The 18,804-nt window shown below is 41.4% G+C and overlaps 1 protein-coding gene across 1 annotated transcript in view; it reads left to right on the top strand.

Moving 5' to 3' along the window:
* Window positions 1-18,804, top strand: part of TRAPPC10 (trafficking protein particle complex 10) — a 94,514-nt gene that overhangs the window by 69,653 nt on the left and 6,057 nt on the right. The window contains exons 17-22 of the mRNA XM_030576679.1: window positions 1,102-1,331; window positions 2,535-2,635; window positions 3,116-3,242; window positions 6,010-6,180; window positions 12,899-13,076; window positions 16,397-16,591. Coding sequence (XP_030432539.1) covers window positions 1,102-1,331; window positions 2,535-2,635; window positions 3,116-3,242; window positions 6,010-6,180; window positions 12,899-13,076; window positions 16,397-16,591 — 1,002 coding nt within the window. The remainder of the gene's footprint in view (window positions 1-1,101; window positions 1,332-2,534; window positions 2,636-3,115; window positions 3,243-6,009; window positions 6,181-12,898; window positions 13,077-16,396; window positions 16,592-18,804) is intronic.

Below are 18,804 nucleotides of genomic sequence, written 5' to 3'. Positions count from 1 at the left end.
AGAGGCTTTGTATCATAATAAAATTATGTAATAATTATTAAGCAGCTAGGATGTTTTTATAAAGCTCAGGAAATTGAAGAATTTTTTGCCTTTCTCTAGCCAATGTTTCATTTAAGCAGGTCATATCCCAGCTTCTTCCAAAGCTCTGCTAGTGCATCTCACCCCTCTCCTTCAGGTTGTATGTAAAAGCAAGAAGCGAAGACTCAATAGCTGGATAAAGAGAGATTAAAAATAGGATAAATGTAGGCATCCTGTATGGAATTTTTTAAGATATGTCACTAATGCTGGTTAAATCCTCATTATCAGTACATAGTCCTGTGTTATCAGTAATGCAGCTTGTGTAAGATGAAAGCAATGAAGTAATAGGATATGAGGAGTCAAAAGGAGTGGGTAATGGGGCAGCTGAGGACTGAAGGAACATTGATAAGATTCAGATTAGTCATTAAATTGCTCTGTCAAGAATTTTCTTGAATATTGGAATGGACTACCAAGGAAGGTAGCCAGTAGCTCTTCAAGAAGAATTAGGGAAACACTAGTGGAAATAATGAAGGATAAGGTTATTCATGATGTAGGGTCTTTGACTTTGATCTACATTGAAACTTATGTTGGCATAGCTGCATTGGTCAGGGATATGAAAAAACCCACATGCCTGACCAACATGGCTATGCTGACAAATGCCAGGTATAGACACAGCCATCTTGATGGAAGAATGTTTCTATTGATGTAGCTAACATCATTCAGGGAGGTGGTGTTCGTACATGGACAGAAAAGCTAATTCTGTCAGTGAAGACTGACTCTACAGTAGGAGGGCTCTGCCAGGCTAAGCTTCATAATTTATTTGTAGCCAGAGACTTCATCAAAGAAGCCAGTGTGGAGTTCTTGGAGTTCTACAATGAGTCCTATGGCTGCAGTCCTCGCTGACAGGGAGGTGTGGATTATAGACACTATAGGTACCAAGCCCCTAGGGCTCCTTCTTGATGGAAGAAGGCATTTCTAGTCTTTCAGTAAATGATCTCATGACTTGATAACTAGAGCTGAAAAATGGAGGTTGTGGAAGGGAGGAATATTTCTAAAATTACTTCATATTCTACACAATTGTAGAAAAAGTCTCTGAATCATCATTACTGATCCAGTCTTCTGAAAAGATCACAAGCATCACCCTGCCAGTGGCTCCTGCATATCACGTGATTGAATTTGACCTAGAAGTTATCTATTTGCCATCAACCTCAACAGCTTCAGTGGAAAGTGAAAATCTGGTAAATAAAGAACTGCACAGGAAAAGCAAAGAGAAGCAGAAAATGGACAACTGCATGGCTACAGTTGACCAAAAAGTAAGACGACAAAAAAAGTTAGTTTTGACCACAAGTGCTTAAATTGACCAAAATATGGGTGAGAATAACCTACTTGCACAGAACACCTTTTAGCTTAAAGTATATGAAAGCACTTCAGAATGTATGAAATAGATGTAAATGTACATGTACAGAATATTTAAAATATGTACAAAAATACACTGTGCTTTATAGGTGGATGAGTCTCCCTTCACCAAATACTAGCCTTCTCTGAGGTTTGAGATTCTGTGCCAACAACCCAGGTTGTAATTTGGCCAACAGGACATAGTTATCATCCCTACTTTTGTTTTAAGTACCATTGGATCTTTAATGACTCCAGTGATCAAAGCCTCTCTTCTAATCCATCAGAAAGATGTAATTTCTATCTGTATAATATCCCTGCACCATTCTGGTAGACTGCTTCAGTATTAAGAGGAAAGAATGTTCCGATTAAACCAGTAACACTACTTCCTTATACAGCTGGGACTTAATTTGAGAGGTCCCATGTTACTGATTTTATTGCCCTGTATTTATAACTGAAATTGTCTGCACAATGTACTGGAACTCTTACTTCTCACATGCTTAACTATTGTTAAAAGAAACTGCAGATTGGTTGGTTTTGGAAACTAGTGGTGGTGGGGTTCATAAAGAGTATGAACATATATGCATATATGAAAAGTTATTTCACTTAGTGTGTCTACACATTAAGGGAAAATCTGCATTCAGTTCAGGAGGATTTTTTTTTTTTGAAGCTCTGTGCTGAAGTTCAGAATGCAGATCCATCATCCCTTACGTTATGTTATGAAGTTAACAGGTTTGTTCCCCTAGATTTTGTCAGTCTCAAAATAAATTACTGTGTGGTTATTGCAGTAAGATGCCACAGTGACAGCATTGTTCTCACTCGATATTTGTCAGCCTTTGAAGAAAGTACTCTGAAGAGGCAGATCCCATGGATAAGTCAGCTAAGGGATTGAGGTCAGGGAGACACCAAGCTGTAAGCACACGCGCACACACAATCCTCTTTCCACCTTACCAAGCTTAGTTGTTTGTTTGATTAAAATCAATTTTCCCCCCCTCCCTTTTGGGTGCATTAGGTTTGACTGGTCAAGAGAAAGTTTCTGGGAAATGTTTGAGTATTTGGAATTGGAAAATAAAGCCATTATGTAAATGTATACCATGAATAAGAATTCTATTTCTTTTCTCCAGGTAACCATTGATTGTCCATGGTCAATTTACTCCACCATTATTGCATTAACGTTCAGTGTACCTTTTAATGCCAAGCATTCCTTACTAACAGCTGGCAAACGGTAATGTAGTCTTTAAATATTTATAGTCTCTTTCCTCTTAGAAAATGTTTGTAGAAGTTGATGTTCTGTATGTAATCTTTCAACATAAGCTTTTATTTTTTGTGAGTGGGTGGTGAGTTTTGCCACTTACGGAAATGCTCATTCTTGGATTCGCCCATTCTCCTTTTCACATTCCCCCAGCAGAGTAACAAATACATTGGTGGTATATTTTAATCACATAGTCATAGGCTCATTTCCTCCGTCTTTTGGTCTCCATATTAGTAACTCAGTAAAAGCAAAACTACATATCAAAAATAATTGTACCATAGACCTACTTCTGGAGACTCTCTGATTAGTAATTAAGCAGAGGAAAAGAAATAATATGCCTGTCATTTTTAATGTTCTTGCCTGAGTGTCACAATTAGAGAAACTCTGTAGCGAGGATGAAACGTTATTATATACAATGTATATTATTGTATGTTCAATATGCTTAATTTTCAGGAAATATGTACAGGTTTGTGTACAGAATTTGTCAAAACTCTGTTTCCAGCTGTCAGACAATAACCTAAAAAATTTTGGTAACTGCATAGATCTACAGCTGGTACCTCTGAAGCCAGAATCTCAACAGGTAAAGATTCTCCTTGGTGGTTCATTACCTTTTAGGTATGCGGAATAAGATGAGTGCACTTGTGCCTTGGTACACTTATCTTAAAATTGAAAAAATTGACACTTGTATTGCTGAAATGCTTATTATCTGAGTGAATGGCTTTCATAAGAGATAATATAACATGACTGACACACCCAAATGCAAATATTCAGATCTTTGCAATCTCTGAAAAGCAGATCAGGATGACCTTCCACTCATGGGTATTTTGGGATCTAGGTCACTCACTGCAATAGACTTAACCTGGGTCACAAATTATTAGTTTTTTCTTTGAATGATGTCTCTATAGGTGCTCCACTGTAGGTGCAGCAACACCCCAGGCACCTGGGATCGGAGATCTTCATTAGCAGTGCCTCTTGAACTGCACACGCACACCTCCCCATCTCATACCATGAGCAGCATGTGTATATATAGCACTTTGCGGTCCAACCACCCCTGAGTTCTTTCTTTGCCACCTTTGGCCTGGGATGGAATCTGCAGAGGCGCCTGCCTGTCCTTTGAACTATTAAATTAGTGCCTTGCCTGTTAGTTCTTCCCTTTCTTGTCCTCTCCCTTAAAAAGATAAATTCCTTCCTTTTATCCTCCCTGTTAGTTCATAGCTTAGGACATAGTTTTCCTGCTCCCTGTTCTTCTCAACTGGGAAGCGTTCTCCCTCACCCTTACACCTGGATCTCTCTGGTTTAAGAGATGAGTTTCCTGTGGGACAACTTTCCAGTAACCATGGTTATCCACAGTGCTGCCGCTGCCTGGGAGAGGGACATGTCCCGCATAAGTATATCCATTGCCATAACCTGACTGCCAGGGCCAGAAAAGACGGGGATGTTTGGCTGCAACTTCTCACAGCGAGGTTATTACGTCCAGCATCAGACCCTGGCCTTGACTCTTCCCCCGCGCGGGTCTCATGCTCCGCTAGGTCGTTCACCGACCCTCATTCTCCATGTCCTAAGAGAAAATCTTCCATTTCTCATGCTGATGGGAAGGAACGGGCTCCTCTATCACCCTTTGAGACACCGCCGCCTCCATCCCCTGATAGGTCAGTAGCCTTGACATCTTTGGGGATGAGACATAGCTTTAGGGCCATCAGAGTACCTCCAGTACCACAGCTAAACAGAGATCTAACGACTCTAAATGGGCAGACCTTCAGATGTTGGGCACTGTCTCGGCACTGGAGACTGCAATACGAGACCATCAAAAATGGTGCCAACTGCCCCGACCAGATCAACTTTGGGCACCACAACATCAGTTAAACCATCTGCATTGGTGATGTCCATTTTGGCACCAGCCAAGCTCTTGGTACCGACTACACCTTCAGCTTTGAGCAAACCGTTGGCACCAAGCAAGAACTCTGCTGGTTGCTCAAGAGGGTGAACCTCTTCCTCAGCACCAGTATGTTAAACACAGCAACCAGCAGGATGCGGCATTACACACCCTTGGATGTCAGATAAGCATTAGCCTTTGACCTGGACAGAACTAAACCTTACAGACAATCGCCACACTTATTCCTATCTACGGCCAAAAGATGGAAAGGCATGAACATGTCTAAGCAACACTTTTCCAACTCGATCTTGCAGTGTATACACCTGTCCTACTAACTCTACAATTGATGACTTCCTCCTGGAAGTCAAGCACATTCCACCCTCCTCCTCTCCAGCTCGATTACCTTTCTCAACAGTGTCTCGATTGCTGACATTTGCAAAGCGGCCACATGGGCGTCCTCTATTATTCATGACTCAGCATCTGATACTGTAGTAAGACACGCTGTCCTATCATCTGCACTAAATGCCACTCCAAAGCCCCAGCCTTCCACCTAGGGGCACTACTTTATAATCCCTACAGTGGAGACATCCATAGGGACATCACTGGAAGAAGACGAGATGGTTAATCGCCCTGTGCAGTAACTGAAGTTCTTCGAGATAAGTGTCACTTTGGGTGCTCTACTACCCACCCTCCCCTCTGCTTTAGAGCTGAAAGATAAGTTCTGCGGTAGAGAAGGAACTGAGTGGTGACTGAATAGCACAGCACTACATATACATGCTGCTCATGGTGTGAGACAGGGAGGTGCACGTGTGCAGTCCAATGGGCACTGCTAATGAAGATCTCCGATCCCAGGCGCATGGAGTGCTGCCGCACCTACTGTGGAGCACCTAAAGAACCCCAGTTCTCGAAGAACCACAGTTACTGCACAGGATGAACAACCTTCTCGTTGGTCTCCTAATCTATTCTTGTTCTCGTGAAAAAGCTACCACATAGTTTGGTGGCTTTTGCCATTCTGTGATCAAGAATGGCCAAAAAGTAGAGTAGCTCAGGAGCTGAAAACTAGGGTTGAGATGCAATGACAAAACAGTCCTCTGTAATAGGCATCAGTCTGCTTTGAGCCTGGTTTTAAGACAGTCACATTTTGTGTATTTTCCTGAGCAGCAAACTTTTTACACTTTTTTTTCTGAAGAGTAAATATATCAAGCCTGAAATACTGATTCTGGCAGTGAAACTTTTCCCTCCTCATTGTAACAATCTGAGCCAGTACATGTCTGGGGATTTTAGATTGAGAACTGTTAAATGGTTATAGTTTCATGGTTTGATGCATGTATAAATAATATAATATAATAAAAGTTCTGGAGGTAGTGTATAGAACAAGACTATGGTAAGATTTCCCCTTCATTAAACTAGCAGTATAGAAAGCTCCTGATATTAAGACATGAGATCATACTATGAATGAATAATTTTCTTTCAGCACATATACAGTAAGCAGTCAGTATTCTTTGTATGGGAATTGAAGTGGACAAAAGAACTTCCTCCATCTCTGCAGTGCCAGTTTTCAGTTAGTTTTTGTCCAGATACCTCTGAAGAGCAGTCATCCTCCTTGAAGCCGTATACTTACGAATTCCAAGTGGAAAATTATTTTGTAAGTATTTTTATCTACATATAGTGTATCTTAGACTTAAAGGGGGAAGGAAGAATCTGTTTGGGTGATGGGAAGTCCAGGGATAGGTCTCTGTTAACTGTAATTTCTTTGTGTGATTGCACATGTCCATTCCACTTCAGGAGTGTGTGTGCCCAGTGCACTGAAGCTGGAGAATTTTACCCACACTGGTAGGTGCATGCAACCTCCACATACTACTAGCTGATGGCATAAAGGACAGAGATGCTCCTACCATTCCCTCAGTTCCTTTTCACTACCCATAGTCGTTAGCTAGTATGAGTCTCATCATGCAACTTTTCCTTTTCTCGCAAAAAACTTTTCTGAACTTTTTGTAAATAGTTTGTATAGTTAGTTAATGGTACTTGTTTTCTTCTTGCTGTTTAGGACTTAGGCATGCCCTGGTCCTGAGGCAAAGCAAAAGTCCTTGGGATTTAACCACTGCTTTGGCTGTAATAAATCTGACTAGTATGGGGCGGTATGGCTAAATTTTTGTTTACAGACTTATTTTCACTTGGCCTAGTCAGGATCAGGCAATGATTACTGAATCTGGTAGCGAGAACCTCACTTCAGGTGGCCTTGGCTGGTGCAGATTCTGTGACAAGATTGATGGCATTCACAATGACAGTGCATCACTTTTCCTAGCTGCAGTCATCTGGGATATCAACAGAAGTCCAGTAGACGACGGAGGATCTTCCTTTTGAGGGTTGTAAATTGTTTTCTGGAAAGACGTATAAAATGCTGTGTTCCCTAAAAGACATTAGGGCTGTACCCTTAAGTTTCTGATGACTTTTATCGCAGATCCTAAGAGGAAGCTGTTTGACTTAGCACAGACCTTTTTTTCTATCCAACAAGGCAGCCTGAGCAAATGAACACGCCATAAGTTCCAAAGAAGAAGATGATCTCCTTTTGCTTCAACTTCGTTGAGACAACCTGAGATATCTAAACAGCCTTATTTGACTCTAAAGTCAAGGCAAAGTACCACCTTGTCAGTGTCTACTATCGCCTGTCCTCCCTTTCACAGCAGACTATCTGACTTCCTAGCTGCTTGGTTGCTAGCTGGTAACCGATAACTGGTTGCTAAGCACCATAGAACTGGGATATGTCTGCAGTTTCTCTCTGTCCTCCTGGTCCTCCTCCCTCATCTCTCTTCAGGGACCACACAGGGATCGCACAAGACTGTTCTCATTCAAAAAATGTAATAAGTTTTACAGCCAGCGGCCCTAGAAGTACCACTCTTCCTCAACATCAGGGGAAGAGATTCTATTCCCAATACTCTGTTATCCCAAAATCCAAGGGAGGCCACAGACCTAATCTAGTTTTGCAGAACCTAAACAAATACATAATAATGAAAGTTTTGCATGGTTACTAGCCTGTTTTATCCCGTACCTAGATCCCAACGATTGATGGGTTTCCCATGATTTAGGGCTTGTTTATACTAATGTTTGCATGTCAGCAGAATCCACATAATTAGTCTGCAGCATGCTAATGCCCACATCCCAGCTTACCGCAAATTCATCCTTTGTGTAGACAAACCCTTAAAGGACACTTACTTTCATGTGGCCATTCACCAAAGCCACAAGAGGTTTTTAGGGGTTTGTAGTGGTAAAAGTATCAATTCTGTCATCCCCTTTGGTCTGTCTTCACCCTCTCAAGTCTTCATGACATATAGGGAAGTTGTGGTGACACATTTCAGGAGGGCAGGTGGCCAAGTGTTTCCATACCTGGAGGCTTGGTTGGTTCAGGAAAGATCCAGACAAACAGGTAGAGGTTAGCATCAAGAAGATCCAGTCCTTTAATTGCTTAGGCCTGTTGATCAACGAAGGCAAGTCAGTGTTGTTCTCTGAGTAGAACAAAGATAGGCAAACTTTTTGGCCCGAGGGCCACATCTGAGTGGGGAAATTGCATGCAGGGCCATGAATGTAGGGCTGGGGCAGGCGTTGGATTGTGAGAAGGAGTGTGGGGTGTGGGAGGGGGTGCGGTGTGCAGAAAGGGGCTCAGGGCAAGGGGTTGGGGCAGAGGGGGTGCAGGGTGCACGAGGGGGCTCAGGGAAGGGGGATTGGGGTGCAGAAGGGGGTGCACGGTGTGGGAGGGGTGCAGAGTGAGGGAGAGAGCTCCGGCTCAGTGCTGCTTACCTGGAGCAGCTCTGGGATGGCAGTGGTGCATGCCAGGGCAGGCTGCCTGCCTGCCTGCCCTGTCCCCGGCCCTGTGCCGCTCCACGAAGCGGCCAGCACCGTGTTCCTGTGGCCCCTGGGAGAAGGGAGTGAGAGGGCTGAGTGCGCTGCCCTTGGCTGTGGGTACCTCCCCCAAAGCTCCCATTGGCTGCGGTTCCCTGTTCCTGGCCAATAGGAGCTTCAGGAGAGGTTCCCACAGGCAAGAACAGTGCATGGAGCCCTCTGCCTTCCCTCCACCAGTCGCTGCAGGGACGTGGTACCAGCCACTTCCTGGAGCGGAGTGGGGCCCACGGTGCCACAGGGATGGCAATCCTGCGTACCAGATCCAAAGCCCTGAGGGGCCAGATCAGGCCTGTGGGCCGTAGTCCCCTAGTGTAGAGGATCAAGTTTATAGGAGCAAGTCTTGACTTCAAGTCACCAAGCCAGAGTTCAGGCAATACTGGACCTGTGCAAGGACCTCAAGATCCATCCTTGTACAACAGTAAAGAATTGATGGGACTTGTAGGGCATGTGGCAGCAGGCAGGTACGTGACTCAGCATGCCATACTTAGCTCAGAAACATGTTGGGGTGTTTGAAGTCTGTATACCATCAGTCTCATCCCTTGCTGGATATATTGACTCGGATACAAATGGATGGACCCTGCCAATGTATGCAAAGGTATCTCTTTTCCCCTGACTCCACTCTCCAGGGCTATGGTCATGGATGCCTTATCCCTCCTTTGGGGAACTTTCAGACTCAGGGGATTTGGTCAGATCAGGAATTCTCTCAACACATAAACGTGTGAGAAATGCAGGCAATTCACCTGGTGTGTTTTTCCTTCTACAAATCAAAGGATGCACTGTGCAAGCTCATGGAAAATGCTGCTGCTATGTTCTACTTGACTAGGCAACAGGTGCCAAGTCAGATTGCCTTTGCCAAGAGCTGTAGATATCTGGGATCTTTGCATCAAAAATGTTAGCATACTCAATGCCTCACACTTCCAAGGTGTTCAGAACCAGGAATTACAAATGATATCTCAGAACACGCGTTGCAAAATCCATTTTTCAAGCTTGGGGAAAAGTCAGAAAGATTTGTTCACTATGTAACTGAAGAGGAAGGTTTACCTGTTACGTTCTAGAGCACGTCACAGCCCAGGCTCTATCTCAAGCTATGTCTACAGTACAAAGTAGGGGTGTGATTCCCCTGCTTGTGTACACAGTCATGCTAGCACTCATTGAACTAGTTTGACTATAAATAGCAGTGAAAATGCAGCTAAATCTTGTCTCGACTGCCACTATCTTTGCTACCATGGCTACATCGCTGTTTAACTGATAGCAATGCTAGCTGTCATCAAGCTATGTGTACCTGAGCAGGGGACTCTCACCTCTAGCTTGTTGTGTAGATGAAGCCCTCTGCTTTCTTTTTGTTGTGGAAGGACATGCTGCTGTTTACGTCTTCCCTATTCCTCTGATTCCAAAGGCGGTATTCAAGCTCAGACAAGATCAGACTACTCAATTCCTGATAGCTTCAGCCTGGCCTTGACAGCATTGTTTCTCAACCTACTGAGTCTTTACAGCTGGGATCCCATTACTCTCCCTCAAGACATGAACATTTTACAGGACCACAGCCGGATGCTGCTTCCCAATCTTCAGTCTTCATATGACCGGTTGAATGCTCAGTAGCTAACACTTGAGGAAACTGCATGTTCCCTAGAGGTTCTCTCTAAACAGAGAGAGGGGGAGGGATAGCTCAGTGGTTTGAGCATTGGCCTGCTAAACTCAGGGTTGTGAGTTCAATCCTTGAGGGGGCCACTTAGGGATCTGGGGCAAAAATCAGTACTTGGTCCTGCTAGTGAAGGCAGGGGGCTGGACTCAACCTTTCAAGGTCCCTTCCAGTTTTAGGAGATTGGTATATCTCCAATTTTTTTTTTTTTTTTAAACAGCAGAAAGCCATCTTCCAGATACACTTACATGATGAAACGGAGATTTTTCTCTCTGTGGTCCCAGCAGCAGGGTGGTCCTCCTACGAAGTCCTCTCCTCAGCTTATTCTGAAATACTTACTTACTTTACCTAAAGGAAAAATGGCTCTTCCATCAGCTCCCTGAGAGTTCTCTTGGTGGCATTCCATCCTCCTATAGAGGATTAAATCTGTGTTTTTTAACTCAATAACTTTAATTTTTTAAAAGAAAAAAAATTTGGACAGACATGAGACCCCATGCCCCCATAAGATCTAAATGTAGTTTAGTCAGCATTAATGGGTCCACCTTTTGAACCTAGGGCTGCTCGTTCATTTTTTTTACATCTCCTATCCGCTTTTTTTCTGAAGCCTTAGTCTCATAAGGATGAAGAAAAAGCTCCATGCTTTGGACTGCCACAGCGTGTTCGCCTGTTACCTGGATAGGACTAAAGCAGTAATGTCCCCTCAGCTGTTCATTTCCTTTGCTGATACAATGAAGGGGCAGCCTTTCTCTATGAAGAGAATATTTTCTGGATCTCATCTTGCATCCTGCTATAACATTACCAAGGTTTCTCCACCTGGGAGAGTTTCAGCTCCAAGAGCACAAGCAGCATTAGCTTAGCTGCATTCCTTTGTCAGATGCCCATCAGTGACACTTGCAGGGATTCAACCTGGTCATTGGTACATACTTTAACTGAGCTTTAGGCTGTCTCCCAAGCCTCAAGAGATCATGATAGAGTTGGGAAAGTTTTATGCTGCAATCCTTGTTCAGTTAGACTCCGAAACCCTTCTCCATTCTGAACTGCTTCTGTCTCCTGAAAAGGAATGGACACATGCAATCACTTGAAGAAAAAACTATTACTAACTTGTTCTGTAACTGTTTGAGATGTGTTGCATATTTCCATTCCACGACTCACCCTTCTTCCCCTCTACACTGGAGTCTAAACATTCTGGATTCTGGTGTGAAGGAACTTGAGGGATGGTCAGAGTGGCTCTGCCCTTTATACCATTGGCTGTCAGCACAGGCATGCAGTGGGTTGTGTGCTGCCCCAATGGGTAGCACTGTGGGGGAAAGAATTTCTGGCTTTAATGCACTGGTTGTGCACACACCTGAAATGGAAGGATGTCTGCAACATATCTCAAAGGACAACAGTTACAGAACAGGTAAGGAACCATTTTTTTTCCTGTTAACTTCTTTTTAAAAGACACACAAATGATGTCAGCATCCATTTCACAGCTCAAGAAGACTAGAGATGATGAGCCACAAAGATGAAAAATGAGATCATTTAGCTATCAGTAACATCCTTTCTGAAGAATTTGACTTTTTTGTTTCTCCTTCCCTCCTGCCCTGCGCAGTGGCTTCATGTCACCAAGGGTATTAGACTGAGAAGACTGTACTGAGCTGCTTTCTTCCTGCTAGCTTGATGAGGCCTTCATCAATCAAAATGCCACTGTTAAAAATTATTTTTGGCTTGCTGTTTAAAGGAAGATGTTGGAAAAATCTCACCCTGTTCTTGTGACTTAGTTTGTGAGCTCTTCTGAGGGAATTGTTTGGGTTTCTGTTGGCCTTTATCTTAAATGCTTCGGCTTTCTCTTCACAGTACAAATTCATTGCCTTCTTCATCAATTAGAAAGCTTGACTGGCTGTAACTCAAAATTAAATAGTATTGGCAGCAGTCTATGTGTTGGCCTCTCCTTGCCCAGTGAGCAAAGTTGACACAAAGTCCTCCATTTGAACCTTTCTTGGGTTTTAACCAGTGAAGTAGGCATTGCTGACTGTGTCTGAACGTTACGTTAGATCTTTATCTGCTTCTGTAAACTGGCTTTAAGCAAAACTTTAGGGGAGTGTGTGTTGCCTACCCACTTTCAGATGTAACTCTGCTTGACTGGTCTCTTGGATCAGGCCAACCCTCTTCTGTTACCTTTTGTTCCCTAAAAATTAGTAGTGACCATAACAGTATATTTCCATTAAACTTTTTGGCACAATTAGTTTTGTAGTAGTTAATTTATTTGCCTCTTTGAATATGTTTAGACTATTAGAAGATCTTAACAGCAAGAATGGTGAAATTCCTTTTTTCTTCATAGATTGTGTCTAAAATTAGTAGCATAACAAATGATCACTACTTGTAATTGAGGCCAGGTTTACAGTACGGGCCCATATCGGTATAACTACGTTGCTCAGAGGTGTGAAAAATCCTGAAGCTGAACACCCCTGAGTGACCAGTTTATACCAATCAACCCCTCCTTCCCCCAGACCCTCCCATTCCCAGGTAGACAGTGCTATGTCAACAGGAGAGCTTCTCATACAGACATAACTACCGCCTCCTGGGGAGGTGGATTAACTACATCAACAACAGAAGCTCTCCTGTTCCCGTAGTAATGTATTCATGAAAGCACTACAGCAGCTGCTGTAGGGTTATATGTGAAGACAACCCCTCAGTCTTGTAATATGGGTTGTAATATGGCATGGAAGTTAAATATGAGCTTGTAACTTATATAGTATATGGTCAGTTTGAAAAAAAAATTATATATAAAATAAAAGTTGTATAATTGATTCAGTACTTACAGATCATTGTTTTTTCCTCTTGCCAGACATTGTATAATGTGAAAGCTCAGATTTTTCCACCACTGGGGACCGAGTATTGTAAAACAGGGTCACTCTGCTCTTTGGAGGTGTCAATCACCCGACTCTCTGACCTCTTAGATGTGGATAAAGATGAAGCATTAACAGAATCAGATGGGTACTGCACAACAAAACTTATGTATGAAGGTAGGGATAATGACTTTTTTCTCCTGTAATTTTTGAGAAATTAATGTAATTCTCATTATTGGTTTTGCTTCTGTCTTGATACTAATATCTGCCAAACTTTCTAATGATCATAATGCAGTCTTGTAGACAAGGTTGGATATTAAAAAATTGTCATTTGTCTATCCTAAAATAAAGACTAACATAAAAACAGGTTAGAACATAATTTTTCAAAAGGTTAGAATTTTTTTCAAAAATTGTTTCAGTATGGGCAGATATTTGCTTGAGCCTTCAGTAGGCAACAACCTAGGGAACAGATAGATATTTAAAGCTCCCTAGTGCAGTCTCCTCACTTCAGTCTCACTCCATCTGTCTCCATGCACTTCTGCTTTTCCTTCCGTCCCTGACCTGCAGTGAAGATTTTTGTCACTGAGATCACAGATTCTGTGACTTTTAGAGACTTCTGGGACATTATCCTTTTCAGCTTCAGCCCTGGGGTAGTGCAGCCCTCTCTTCCCCACAGTTCTCAGGCACTGCTGGGAGTGGGACCTGCAGCTCTCAGCTGCTGAGGGGGGCTGGGCACAGCTCTCAGCCACCACAGGGGGGCCTGCAGCTCTCTATCCAGCATGTAGGTCAATGAGTCTCGAGGCCTTCCAGCGTAGAGATGGCTCTGCCACATCTGCCTTCTCTGCAGGGCCACTCCTTAGTTTCTGCTTGGCCCAGGGAGTCTAACCAGGGCTCTGAGTAACATTGAATTTGACACAAAAGCCTCTCACCTCCTAAAGAAAGGGGTTACAGCACTTTGTTCATTTTTTTTGTTTGCTGCTGTTCTCTTAATTTTGCCACTTTATTTGAAGTAATAGTAAGTGCTGAGCAAAGCAGAACCCTAAAGCCTTCCATGAAAATGGAGGAAAGATGTTTTGTACATCATGTGATGTACCTGTTGATTTTGAGAGAGTAGCTGTGATAAGCATTGTGAAAGTACAACTTGTCAGCACAAATAAGGCACTAAAAATGGATGAAGATAGAAATTTTTAAAAAGCAGAAAACTGTTACACTACTCTTGAATACTAAGAGTGAGAAGTGTCTTTATGGGAGAAATTAAATGTTCAGATTAACAGAAGACTTATCTGCTGCAAATATCTCTCTGCATGCACTTGACAATCAAAAACTGATAGTTTTTAGAGAGCAAAGTAGGTGTTATGCCAAGTGCAGATTAACTTAGAAAGTTTTACCTACCCAAAATGTTTGTCACATTGAAAAATTAAAGGAAAAGTTGCACACCTGTAAAAGAATTGTCATTGAGCAGATAAAACTACTGATGCTAAAGACAGGTATGTATTTAACATTCTTGCTGTCCCCATCCCAACAAGCAGTGAAAATGCAGGCACTTCAGATGCAGGATATATTTTTCTTGGTGTGAAGTTTTGGAAGCAGTCAGTTTTAAAAGTCAGCAGTGCAATATGGGAAACTGAAAATTTTGCAATACCATTTGATCGCATCACTGTGTTTGTAACTGATAATGCCACATATATGGGGAAAGCTTGGGTTTGAGGTTTGAAGCCTTTGTTTTTAAATGCTATACACCTTGTGTGTATGGCACGTTTGCTTGACTTTGTGGGTGATCTATGGAGGAAGGTATTTTTGAAAGTAAATTATTTAGTTGTGGCTATAAAATATGGTTTCTCTGCTTGCCCTGCCAGAAAAGCCTGGTTCCATATGTCTAATGGAAATGGGGAAAAGTCTTTCCATCCCACCAACCTCGGTAATAAACAGATGGAACAGCTGGTTCAATGCAGCTGTTTATCACATGGAACACACTGAGGATTAAGTTTCATTTTTTACTGAGGAGAATGGTTGTAGCAGTAGTTGAAGTGTTAGAGATTGTGGATCTTTGCCTATCCACAGCACTTATTGAAGAACTCCAGGCTGTAAAAGAGTTTGCACCCCAAATCATGAACACGCTTACAGCTGTGAAGAGCCCACAGTTCATGCTCATCAAGTCACAAATGACTTGGGATCTTGTGATGTGGGCAGAGAGCTGTTCTGAAACTTGCTAACAACCGACAGCAAAATCAGCACTCTTGGAAGGCTCAAAAGGTCATAACTGGACACTGACTCAACCTCCAACTTTTGACAGTCTGCTGCCACTTTCTTCAGTACATGCCATGTATCTGAGCCAAATCAAACAAAACATGTTGAAATTTGTGAGCCCACAATATTTGAAAATATACCATTGTTTGATGAGAGCATTCCAGCACAGATAGAATACTGGGTTTACTGTGGAGCAGTTCAAGAATTGAGGAATGAGGATGTTTTCCAGTCCAGGAGAAGCACGATGGCCAGATTTCCTGCGATGCTTAGCAATACCAGTCAACAGCATAGATCCCCAAGATGCCGTCTCATCTTGTAAAAATGTGCTTGGGGACAATAGACGCTGCATAACAAGTTATACATAGACATGGTTATTTTTTATATTCACATTGCAACAGTGTGAAGTAGGGTCTTCAAAAAGAATCAGTTATTTTTGTTGTATAGTTTTTTGTTGTTTTTGTTTGAAAAATGATTTCACAATATGCATATATAATCTTAAAATAGTTTAATTTTGTCAAGCAAGTGAAAGCTATTGCATCAGTGTTGCTTGTCTCATGTAAATGTTACACTGTAATACTTTATTATTAAATATTACACATTTTTGTTATGACCATACCATGGTTCTGTTCATTTTTGCCATGACAGAATTGCCATGACTGTTTCATGAATTTTGCCTGATTTCACCATGACAAAATCTTATCCATACCTATAATACATTTAATGTAAATAAAAATTAAGTAAACCAAGCAAAATCTCCTCCCTGTTTAGGGAGGAATTTGGTGGGGGAAAGGAACCTGAAACAAAAGCAAAAATCATAGAACTAATATGACTCTGGTGAATAATCACTCTGCTTTTATAAGATATCCCTTTCCCCTACCTTGTGTCTGTCTGGTCTATTTAAATTGCAAGCTGTTTGGACAGGACCATCTTACTCAGTTTGGTCACTGGCACAATACGGCCATGGGATCTCTTGGCACTGCTGCAAAACAAAAAATACACCGCTACCTCAATATAACGCCACCCAATATAATGCAGTAAAACAGTGCTCCAGTGGGGTGGGACTGCACACTCCAGTGGCTCAAAGCAAATTCAATATAACATGGTTTCACCTATAACATGGTAAGATTTTTTTGACTCCCAAGGACAGCATTATATCAAGGTAGAAGTGTACTTTAAATGTATGAAAAAGCATAGCTGTTTTATTTTCAGAAATGTTTTCATTTCATTGCATTTTCTCTACTCTTTTTCAGTTGTTGACAACAGTAGTAACTGGGCAGTCTGTGGAAAAAGCTCAGGGGTAATATCTATGCCTGTAGCAGCTCAAGCAACTCACAAAGTGCACATGGAAGTGATGCCACTTTTTGCTGGATATCTCCCCTTTCCTGATGTCAAACTATTTAAATACCTCCCTCATCATTCTGCTCACTCCATGCAACTTGATGCTGGTAAGGTTGTCTTAAATATGTGACCACACAGAAAACCTGGTTTATAGAAATGGTACTCTGTCTTTGGCTTTCCTGTTTTTAAAGAAAAACAAAGCTCAGAGTAATTAAATCCATTCTTGTTGTTGTAATTCTGTTCCAGATTCATTGTTTGTTTTTGTTACTTTTCATTGACAGCTGTTTGTAATTTTCAAAACAGGGCACTGCTTTCATGAGAATGAAATCTCTTAATTTTAAATTTGAAATTCTGAGTCTAGCTTTAGTCTGTAACAGGAACACTAACCAGAAAAGACCACTTTTTTAATTATTAATAATAATAAGGTTGCATAAAATTAAAATATTTATTAAGATTGTTCAACATTTTAGGCGTTAACTATCATGGAGTTAAAAATTAACAAACTCAGAGTTAGTAGGTAAGATCCCATGGAAAGCAAGTCTAAGGAGAAAAACAGTTCAAGAAAGTTGGCAGTTTCTCAGACACATTATTAAGGGCACAAGAACAAACTATCCCACTGTGTAGGAAAGATGGGTAGAAATCACTGGCTTAACCAGGAGATCTTTAATCTGAAATTCAAAAAAGAGTCCTACAAAAAGTGGAAACTAGATCAAATTACAAAGGATGAATATAAACAAATAACGCAAGTATGTATGGAAAAAATTAGAAAGGCCAAAATGCACAAAATGAGATGAAACCAGCTAGAGACATAAAGGATAACAAGAAAACATTCCTCAAAAACATTAGAAGCAAGAGGAAGACCAAAGACAGGCTAGGCCTGTTATTCAATGCAGGGTGGGGGAATAACAGAAAATGTGGAAATGGCAGAAGTGCTGAATGACTTTTTTTTTTTTTTTGTTCGGTTTTCACCAAAAAGGTTGGTTAGTGATTGGACATCCCTAACCTCTGTTTCCCAGAAGCTGGGAATGGGCAATGTGATGGATCTCTTGATGATTACCTGTTCTGTTCATTCCCTCTGAAGCACCTGACATTGGCCGCTTTCGGACACAGGGCTAAATGGACATTTGGTCTGACCCAGTATGGCTGTTCTTATGTCTAACATAGTGAATGCCACTGAAATGATCAGAGCCTAAAATAGGGAAAGAATAAGTTTAAGAATTATTTAGATAAGTTAAATGTCTTCAGGTCACCAGGACCTGATTAAATACATTCTAGAATACTCAAGGAGCTGACTGAGGAGGTATCTGAGCCATTAGCAATCATCTTTGAAAAGTCATGGAAGACCGGAGAGATTTCAGAGGACTGGAAAAGGGCAAATACAGTGCCCATCTATAAAAGGGGTAATAACGACAACCTGGGAATTACAGACGAGTCATCTTAACTTCAATCCCCAGGAAAATAATGGAACAAAGAACTTTAAGCAATCAATTTGCAAATACCTAGAAGATAAGGTGATAAGTAACAGCATGGATTTGTTAGGAACAAAATGTGTCAAACCAATCTAATAGCTTTTTTTGACAGGGTAACAAGCCTTGTGGAAAGGAGGGGAAGCAGTAGACATGGTATATCTTGACTTTACTAAGGTGTTAGTAAGGATCAGTTCTGGGTCCGATTCTGTTCAATATCTTCATCAGTGATTTAGATAATGGAATAGAGTGTACGCTTATAAAGTTTGTGGACAGTACCAAGCTAGGAGGGGTTACAAGTGCTTTGCAGGATAGGATTAAATTCAAAATGATCACACCATTTCTCCAGAAGTTGGGCTGTCAAGCTATTGAAAGAAAATAATCACAATTAATCCTGCTTTTAAACAATAATAGAATACCATTTAAAGATTTTTGGATGTTTTCTGGTTTTTCAAGCATGATTTCAATTACAACACAGAATACAAAGTGTACAGTGCTCACTTTGTTTTTTATTACAAATATTTGCACTGTAAAAAACAAAAGAAATAGTATTTTTCAGTTCACCTAATACAAGTACTTATCTCTTTGTCATGAAAGATTAACTGTCAAATATAGAATTATGTACAAAAAACCCTGCATTCAAAAATAAAACAATATAAAATTTTAGAGTCTGCAAGTCCACTCAGTCCTATTTCTTGTTCAGCCAATCACTCAGACAAACAAGTTTGTTTACATTTTACCAGAGAGAATGCTGCCCGCTTGTTGTTTACGTCACCTGAAAGTGAGAACAGGTGTTCTCATGGCACATTTCTAGCTGGTTTCGCAAGATATTTACGTTCTAGATGCGCTAAAGA

Source organism: Gopherus evgoodei, chromosome 1 (assembly GCF_007399415.2).
Source record: "Gopherus evgoodei ecotype Sinaloan lineage chromosome 1, rGopEvg1_v1.p, whole genome shotgun sequence".
NCBI lineage: Eukaryota > Metazoa > Chordata > Testudines > Testudinidae > Gopherus > Gopherus evgoodei.
Note: the sequence above shows the minus strand (reverse complement) of the source record. Positions and strands in the feature narration are given on the sequence as shown.